Genomic DNA, 9078 nt, shown 5'->3' with positions numbered 1-9078 from the left:
CATCCCCAGACTCAGCTCATTCCAGGTCAAATCAAGTTCAGGGGCTGCTGCACAGGGCAGCCGCTGTTCTGGAAGGTCCTGGCCCCGAGGATAGTCACTGAGTCTCACCCAGGCACAAGCCAGAGAAATGAGACAGTTCTGTCCCAGCCTTTTCCTTTGGCCCCCAGCCAAGGTCCTCGGCTGGAGTCACGGCGGCAGAAGCCAACAGAACACCCACAGTTACTCCCGGGGCCGGAGCTGGAGGATCCACGCCCAAGCAGCCCTCCAGCCCAACCCAGCCTGGCCCGCCAAATCTACCCCAGAAGGTGACCCAGCTTGACCTCCTGCCTCCAGAATGGCACCAGAAGAGAAGCCCAGGAAGAGGAGCCGCCTTCTCAAGGAGCTGGGGGTGTGTGTCCATTTCCTAGGGCGCTGGGGGAGGGGGAGGGGAAGGAAGTGGAGGGGGCACATGAGGGGGCAGTGCAGGGAGCCCTGAGGGCGGAGGGGGATGAGAAAGCCTCCAGCTTCCCTGCTTAACACTCACCCTAAGATTTAAAAAGCCCTTGAGGGATGGGAGAGGCTGTCTACACCTACACCGACACCAGCTCAGTGGGGGCCCATAAGAAGTCCTCAGCAGAAGAAATTTCCTCTCCTTCCCTTCTCTTCCCCATCCCCCAGCCCCCAGAGGCACTGCCATGGCCACAGGTGGTAGAACAAGTGCGTGATTCCCACCTGCCTTCCGAGACGTGGTCCTTCCTTGCAGACCCACCAGGATCCCTTAGAAGGTGGGGAGTGGTCTCCGTTCAGCCAGCCGGTCCAGGACCCCGACGACCTCCTTTAGGGCCACGTCCCCTGACGGCAGCTCTCTGCCCCCTGCCCCTCTCCTGCCCAGGCCTGCCACGTTGTCATCGCGCTGCTGTACTTGTTCATTGCGGGTTACCTTGTTGCTGTCGTCCAGAGCCTTCACCTGGTGGTGCTGAAGTCTTGGTATCCATTCTGGGGGGCTGCCTCTGTGAGTAGATGCCGAAACGTGGGCCGGCTGGGGAGCAGGCAGACCCCGGGGGACCCGGCATTCGGCACTGGATGCAGGGTGGGGCGGAGTGAGCAAATAGGAGGGAAGCGGCCTCAGCCCCCTTCTCCAGCCTCCTAGCTCTGTCTCTGCTCTCTCAGTCACACGGGAAGCAGCTCCTTCCCAGGGGCCCCTGCAGGCCTGCAGCCCAGAAGGCCTGCAGCCCCGGGCTCTCAGCGCCCTCCCCTAATCGACCAGTGCACCCAGCACAGAGAGTGAGCGTGAGCTGGGGCAACCACACCTTCCTCAGGCGTCCTCAGGTGCCTTTGGATCCAGCCACACATCCCTGGTGCCTGAAGTCTCTGTCAGGGTTGGTCTGCAGGGCACAACTCCCGTCCCCACAAGGCCATTGGCCAGGGTGGGAGATGAGAGCGAGACCGGTGGCCGCATCTTTCCTGGAGGCTCCCCAGGGCATCCTCCGCCACCCCGAGTCTCGGCGGAGTCCCGCTTACACACCAAGTCCCAGGTCCTCGGCGCCCTCTCAGACAGGCATCCTGACCCTCTGCTGCCACTTCAGTCCTCTGTCCCCATGGTCCCCACCCCAAGCTTTCAGTGCACAGTAGGGAACCACCATCTCCGCGTGGGTGCCTACCCATCCCCGTGCTCCCAGTGACCGGCACATAGTAGGTCCTCAGCACACATATGAAAGAATAATTGCAGAAAAACACCAGAGACCCTCCAGGTGCCGATATCCAAGAGCTAATATCCTCCAAACTGCAGGATCCAGGAAAGGAGCCAGGGTCAGGGTGGAGAGCATAGTGCAGCTGACACCAGAGGGATGGTTTGGGCTGGTAAACGGGGGAAGCGGGAGGGGGCCGGGAGGGCATTCTGAGTGCAGGACACAGCTGAAGCCCAGGAGTGACCTGTGCACACAGGGAAGACCAGCCTGGCTGGAGAGGGGCCTGGGATGGGCCGTGAGCCCCCTTTGTCAGAGGAACGATGCTCTCTACCCCACCAGCCCTCAGAGGCTGGTTTTTTTAGAGAATAGCGGGAAGGGAATTTGTGGGTTTCAAGGCACCCCAGCCTCTCTCTTATGACTGTTTCAAATCTGGCCCGCAGTTCCTCATTTCAGGGATCTTGGCGATAGCAATGGAGACGTTTCAGAAAAATTATCTGGTAAGTCGGAGAGCAGAGAGTGTTCAAGCAGAAAAGTCCCCATCCTGGAGGTCTGCCCTCTCACCCCTACTCCCCACCTTTCTCCCCACCTGCTGCCCTTCCTCCACCCCAGGTCTGGCCACCGTCCTGGCATGCCTGGAGGCGTCACCCAGCCTGTTCACACAGCAGCCCGGGTGATTGTTCTGCCAGCCCCACCTCCCTCGGCTCCCCTGTGCCCTGGGCTTTCCTCCCATGTCAGCAAGTCTATGAGGCCTGCAAGCCGGCCACAGCTGCGTGTCCATCAACTTCTCATCTCTAAGTGCCAGCTAGACACAACTGTTCCTTGCTTGCACTGTGCTGGCTCCTGTCCGAGCACCTTGCCCTTTCCCCGCTGTGCATTCTCTCCTGGCTTTGACTTCCTCCTGATCATTCTTCAAGGCTTGGCTTACACGCCTCCTCCTCCAGGCAGTCTTCCCTGACTGCCTTGGCTGACTTCTGTGTCCGCACAGCTCCTGACTCTCTCTCCCATGCACTAAGCTTGGGCAGCAGATGTCTGAGCATCTTTCTACCCCAGGATGGCCCAGGGAGGCACAGAGTCGGCACCCACACAAGCCCAGATGGATGGAGGTGGATGGGAGATGGAAGGACCATTCCACCAATCCTGTGTCATGGCCTCAGCCCACCTCCATCCCCCAAGCCCAGGTCCACATTCCTGCCCCGCAGCTTGGGCTGGGCTGTGGCCGCCCCTTGCTCTCTCAGGGGGTGTAGAGATCAGGAGGGTATTGTGCCATTTACCCAGAGCAGAGGCAGGAGGTGCTTGACAAAAACCTGCCTCTTCTTCCTGGACTGGGCCCCTTTCAAAACCATAAGCCTCCCTACTTCCTACCCCTGAGCGTAGGGAGCCTCTTAGTGCAGAGAAATCCATTCTAGCGTAAGGGGTTGGAGGTGCCTTATGTCTATACTCTTTCCCTGGTACAGGGGTTTGCACTTGGCAAGAGCTCCTGGAATAATGCGTGAATAACCCAAGATGATGATGAACAGAGGCATTTCAGGGGCCATGGGTGGTGGGGAAGGAGGCAGACGTGAGTGAGTCTTCACTCAGGGCTGGTCCCACCCTTTCCTGTGGGTGGGGAAGGAGCTGGGTGGGGGGCCATTTGGGTGCCTCATCAGTTGGCATATCTGATGCCAGGAAGCTTGGGGGCAGCTTTGAGAGGGAGATGGCAGTGGGAGCATCCTTCTTTGTTACAAAGTTTATGGATCCAGAGGCGGCCCTTGGGTTCTCCCGATCCCATCCCATAGAAAGTGAGGTCCGGTCCGGACCACTGGCCTCCTCGGTGGTCAGCTAGCTCAGAAAGCCATGTTTGCATGAAGAGCCTCAGGCCCAGGGACAGGCAGCATTTTTCTGAGGTCAAAGAGTGAGCTACTGGTTGGCCTGGGTGGAGGGCCTAGATCCCGTCTATAACCTTCAGACAGTGATTGTTACTTTTCTTTTTTGCTCATACAAGGTGTGCCTGGTAGCAAACACCATCAGCTTCTTCTGTGTGCTGGCTGGCCTCTTTGTCATTGCCAAGGATCTCTTTCTGGAGAGTCCATTTGACTTCCCCATCTGGAAACCGTACCCCAGTGACACTGTGAGTGCCTGGGCCCCAGGGGTCCTCTGACTCCCAGGAAGGCACTGCCTTGGGCTTGGCCCAGAGGAAGTTTCCAGCTCTCAGAAAACCTCTTCTGGAGCCCGGCACAGGCGCCGGGGCCCTTGGTGGATCAGTTCCCAGCCCATCCCCCCACCCAGAGGCGTGGTGCCGAGAGGATGATAGCCTTCTCACTTGTCAGCATCAGGAAGCCAGACAGGACCTCGAGTCACTGAGTCCAACTGTAATAGATGGGGAAACTGAGCCCAAAGAAGGGGAGGGGCCTGTCGGAGGTCAAGTAGCAAGTTGGCAGCAAATTCAGGACCACAGTCTAGGATGGCTGATTCCCTGTTCAAGGCTCTTTAAATATCGTAGCCCCAGTGACCCCATTATCTGTGAGCCTCACAGAAGACTTGCAGAGCTGGCCGAGTTCACTTTGTTACCCCCATTTTAGGGGAGTGAACACTGAGGTCCATAGAAGCTAACCTAGTGGACCAAGGCCACACAGCACGGCAGGGGTGCAGTGAGGACTCAGCTGGGTCTAGACTCCAAGCCCAGGGCTCTTTTTGCGACTCTGCCACCCCTGAAGCAGGTGGACCAGCCATTCCGTGTGGGTGTCTGCGGGCCTCAGGGTCAGGTTCCAAGCGTTCTGACCATGGTGGTTCACGGTTCCTTATAGCTGCCCTCCACCATGCACATGCAGGTGTGGGCACACACACACGGACACGTGTGCACAGACACACACATGCACACACTTCCCCACCAAATGCTCATGGCCCTGTGAGACATCCCAGCTGCATGGTGGTCCTCAGCCCAGCACTTCCCCTCCCCCCCTGTAAGAGACGCTCCCTCTCCCCGAGCACAGGTATCCCCATCTAAGTGGGGTTGGAGGAGATGATGCTTAAGACCACCTGCCATTCTACCAGGGACCCACGAGATTCTCCAGTCCTCAAGCACTACTCGCCGAGGACCTGTGGGTGCCAGGCGCTGGGCATAGAGCAGTGACTGAGACAGACCCCATCGCAGCCCCATAGAACCTCGCCCTGCCTCCGGGGCACACCTGGGAGCTGAAGCCCCACTGTCCTTGCTGGCGGGTCTAACCCCTGCCCGTGCCCATGCGATGGGTGCAGATACCCAGCGAGGCCTTACCTGCCTCTCCCTCCCCTGTCTCCCTCCCAGGTCCACATCCAGAGGCTGGAGTTGGCCCTGCTCTGTCTCACCTGCCTGGAGGTCTTCCTGCCGGGGCTCATGGCCATCATGGCCTATAGGGATACCCACCTGTCTGCAGAGGTGAGGGTCTTCAGAAGATGGGAAACACAGAGGGTGTAGCCACAGAGGGTGCAGGCAAAGGGGATGTTGCCAAGCACTTACTAAGTGGGACCACATACAGAGGCAACCCACAGCGCAGTAGGGGAGACAATGCATGGTAGCAGGGAGGATGCCATTCGACATGAAAAATGTGAGGCCACCAAGGAGAAAAGACCATGGGCGCTCAGGACAAGAGGCCACTGTGCTCCCAGCTCTCAAGCCCCTGGAAATCTTATGGGGGAGATCCGTGGAGATGGGCAGGATCCGGACCCACAGGTAGGATGAGAGAAGGGACCCACAGCAGAAGGAACAGCAGGTGCAATGGCTCAGAGACGGGCCAGGGAAGCCTGGAGGAGCTGCAACATGTTGTGGGCTGTGGCTGTGGTGGGAATCAGCGGGGGGATCACAGGGACTGAGCACTTCGGGGGTACCAAGGACCCTCTCTGTTAAGCACATTAGAGAAACATGACTTATTTAACTGAACCTTCTCAACCACCCTTTGAGGTAGGTACTGACCCCACCCCATTCTACAGATAAGTAAACCGAGGCTTAGAGTGGTCACATCACTTCCCAAGGTCAAACAGCCATGAGAAAAACCAGGACTCAGACCAAGGCACGTCCCACCCATAGCCAAGCCCTCGTGTGCTCATGACGATGGCAGAATGGCAGGCTGAGGCCAGATAGATTTAGAAATAAAAGAATAGATGCCCTCAGGATCACTTGCCCCACCCCAGAAGTTATTTCCTAGGCTCATTTCTTTAAAGGAAAAAAGTTCATACTATAATCTTAACTTTCAAACACTGTAAAAAAAAAAAAATGTTCTAAAGTCCCCATAATTCTGCAACTTTAACACTTCAATTGTTTTCATGTTAGCGTCCTTGATGTACTGAGTTTTCACATAACGCCGATATGACTTTGCACTTGAGTTTTACTTAACACCAAACAAATAAGTTGTCTTAGTCCCTGCCTGGCTGTCTGGCAGGAAGTCTTCTTCTTAAGACGGCAGAGAGCTGGAAGGGGCCTTGAGTCACTGAGGTCAACCCCATTTTTAAGGTCAGGGAGACTGAGGCCCCGCCACCTAGTGGCAGGAATTAACAATAACTGTTCCCACTTCCTGGCATGTGCCGTGCGCAGAGCACCGTGCTGAATGCTGCAGGCGGCTGTATCAGTCTCCTATCACTGCTGTAACAAATTAACACAAATTTGGCAGGGGAAAATGACACAGCTGTATTATCTCACAGTTCTGAGGTCAGCAGTTTGCAGTGGTTCTCCCTGGGCTAAAATCAAGCTGTGTGGGCCGGGCTGCCTTCGCTTCTGGAAGCTCTGGTAGAGAGTCTGTCTCCTCACCTTTTCCAGCTTCTAGAGGGCGCAGACTTTCCCTGGCCTGTGGCCCTTCCTCCATTGTCAAAACCAGCAGCCCAGCAGCCTCCGATATCTCCCTTCTGTCTCCATTCTACTCCGTTAAGGCCTCTTGGGGTTCCATTGTTCCCACCCAGGGAATCCAAGAGGATCTCCCCATCTCAGCTTTAATCTGATGAGCAACCTCCATTCCCCTTTGCCATGTAACCTAACATGGTCGCAGGTTCGGGGGAAAGACACAGATGTCTTTGGGGGCCACACCTCCTTGAACCTCACAGCCACCCTCAGAGGCGGGTTCTGCGTCCCCATTTCTAAGAGGAAGCCTGGGGCTCGGAAGGGTTAAGTGACTCCCCTACAACCACACGACCGTAAGTGGCCAAGTCCCCAGGGCCTCTGCGCCCCCCTGCATCTGGGAGCCAGTGCCGGACACAGGCTCTGCAGCTCCCCGTCACCGAGCAGGGACGAGGGAAAGGCAGCATTAGACCCGTCCCCAGAATGAATTCTAGCCCAGAGGGACCTTGGCGTATCAGCTGGCCCAGCCCCACCGGGGAAGCCAACAGGGTGAGTGGTGCGCCGGGTCACCAGCACACAGGTAGCCGGCCAGGAACAAGGGCCAGGTCCACTGCCTCCAACCTGGTCTCTCCCTTCTCAGGATCACAGATGGGGAGAGAGTCATACCCTAGCCTCCTGGAAGTCCCTCCATCTCTCCAAGCCTCAGTTTCTCCACCTTCATGGGGAATTGAGACTCCAACAAGTCAGCCAGCGGGAAGGGCTTTGTCGATGGCCACTCGCTCCACATATATGAGCAGCAGGGATGGTGGCTTCTCTTTTGCAGAAGGATGGCCTGTCCTTTATTCCTGACACACCATTGGAGTTCAGGGGGCCGCCGATGACGCCTCCACCATCCTATGAGGATGTGACTCAAGGCAACGTGCAGAACAAACAAGAGCAGAGGTGAAGAGGCCCGGGGCTCCCCGCGCCATCAGAATTCACCCCGTGGGCCTCTCTCCCTGGCAGATATGGACTGATTCCGAGGGGTGGTTACCAAAAAAGGGCAAATGGTGCCATTGCTAGGAATGTCTGCCCCGTGCTGGTGGCCAAGGCATGGGGCCAGCCCAGCCCCTCAGGCCCAGGAGGGATCTCCAGGCCCCCAGGCCCCATAACACCTCAGCTGGACCGAGCACAGCTGGATCCTGCCTTCCCACCCAGCCAGCCCTGGGAGCAGACCCCTGGGCCGGAAGCCCCCTGCACCCCTTCCACCCTCCCTGTCCACTTCCCCCAGTCAGTAGGGCACACAGGGGGCCTGTCCATGTGGGGCCGTGAGCGGAGCCAGAGAATTTCCCTCAGAGCCCAGGAAGGCACCACCTTCCCTTGACCCAACCTACCCAGAGGCCTCTGGGAGAACTTGTGCATCTGAATCCCTGGATTTGGGGTGAGGGCAGCAGGGGTGTTGAGTCAGGCAGAAACTCTGACCAGCTCTTCCCTCCAAACCGTCTGAGTGTCTCCCTGCCTGCCCCAGCAGGCCTCAGTGTCCCCATCTGTACAGCGAGGGGGAGAGTAAATGAAGTGATCCAGGTGGAAAGCTCTGACATCAGAGTCAAGTTCAGGATCCCAGCTGTGACATCCAAGGTTGCCAGTGAAGCTTCAGCCTCGGAATTCCACACCTACTTGGGCTGAATGAATATGGGAGAGAGAGAGACCCACCTTCCTCATTTCCTGAATTTCAGTCATCCGAGGACAGTCTTCATGAGTTTTGTTTATTTGCAGACTGTACTATATTTCCTTTATGTTTCCTTAAATTGACTTTTTTCTCAAATACGATTACGTTAGAGGGGTACTTTGTATCAGCAACAAACAGGAAGTCAGTATCTTTCCATAAAAAGAAGCCAACCACAAAAATCAGGTAAACATGGTAAAAATAAACCAAAAGCAACTTGCCTCCCCACCTCCGTGATCTCACCTGCTTCTCTCTGCCTGTTGCTCACTCTGTACCAGCCACCCTGGCTTCCTGGAGGTTCCACAGACACCCTGGGCATACCCCTGCCTCTGACCCATCCCCTTGCCCTTCCTCTGCCTGGACTCTCTTCCCCCAGAGATTTGCAGAGCTCACTCTTTGAATCTTTACTGGGCTACCTACTGGGCCAAAGCTGATGTCATTTAATCCTCACATCAATCTGGGATGTAGGTTCTGTTACCATCCCCATTTCATGCAGGCTCCGAGAAGTTAATCAAGTTGCCCAGAGGCACCCAGCTATAAATGGCAGAGCTGGGATTCAGACAGGGACAATCTGGCTTCAAACTGAAGTGCTGCCCCCTGATGGCACCCTAACACAGCTCTAGCATGACCCCTGCTCCCTGGGAGCTGCACATTCGCTGGTCAGATGAGACTTGCAGGTGTGGGCAGCTACGACACTGGCCTACAAAGCAAAGTCAGCCCTTGCGGCTCATGGGAGCCCTATCCTCCCAGGCGGGCCATTTCCCAAATGGTAGCCCAGGTTTTTGGTTGTCTGGGATAGAGTCCTCTGCACAGTCTTAGAAAACTCCTGTGTGCAGTGATGCCCTTAGGATCACTTGTCCTTGCATCAAATATTCCTGGGGTTGGAGGTTCTTTGAATTCTCCTATCTGCTTTGTCACCTCCC

The 9078-nt window shown here is 56.6% G+C and overlaps 1 protein-coding gene across 1 annotated transcript; it reads left to right on the top strand.

The window, feature by feature from the left end:
- The first annotated feature begins 334 nt into the window (after window positions 1-334).
- MS4A10 (membrane spanning 4-domains A10) lies at window positions 335-8778 on the top strand. Its single transcript, XM_057552491.1, has 7 exons — window positions 335-388; window positions 872-991; window positions 2108-2164; window positions 3649-3774; window positions 4951-5061; window positions 7274-7392; window positions 8652-8778. Exons 1-7 carry the CDS (start codon window positions 335-337, stop codon window positions 8776-8778), a joined length of 714 nt encoding a protein of 237 aa, XP_057408474.1.
- The last annotated feature ends 300 nt before the right edge of the window (window positions 8779-9078 follow it).

This window comes from Balaenoptera acutorostrata, chromosome 9 (assembly GCF_949987535.1).
Source record: "Balaenoptera acutorostrata chromosome 9, mBalAcu1.1, whole genome shotgun sequence".
NCBI classification, from domain to species: domain Eukaryota; kingdom Metazoa; phylum Chordata; class Mammalia; order Artiodactyla; family Balaenopteridae; genus Balaenoptera; species Balaenoptera acutorostrata.
Note: the sequence above shows the minus strand (reverse complement) of the source record. Positions and strands in the feature narration are given on the sequence as shown.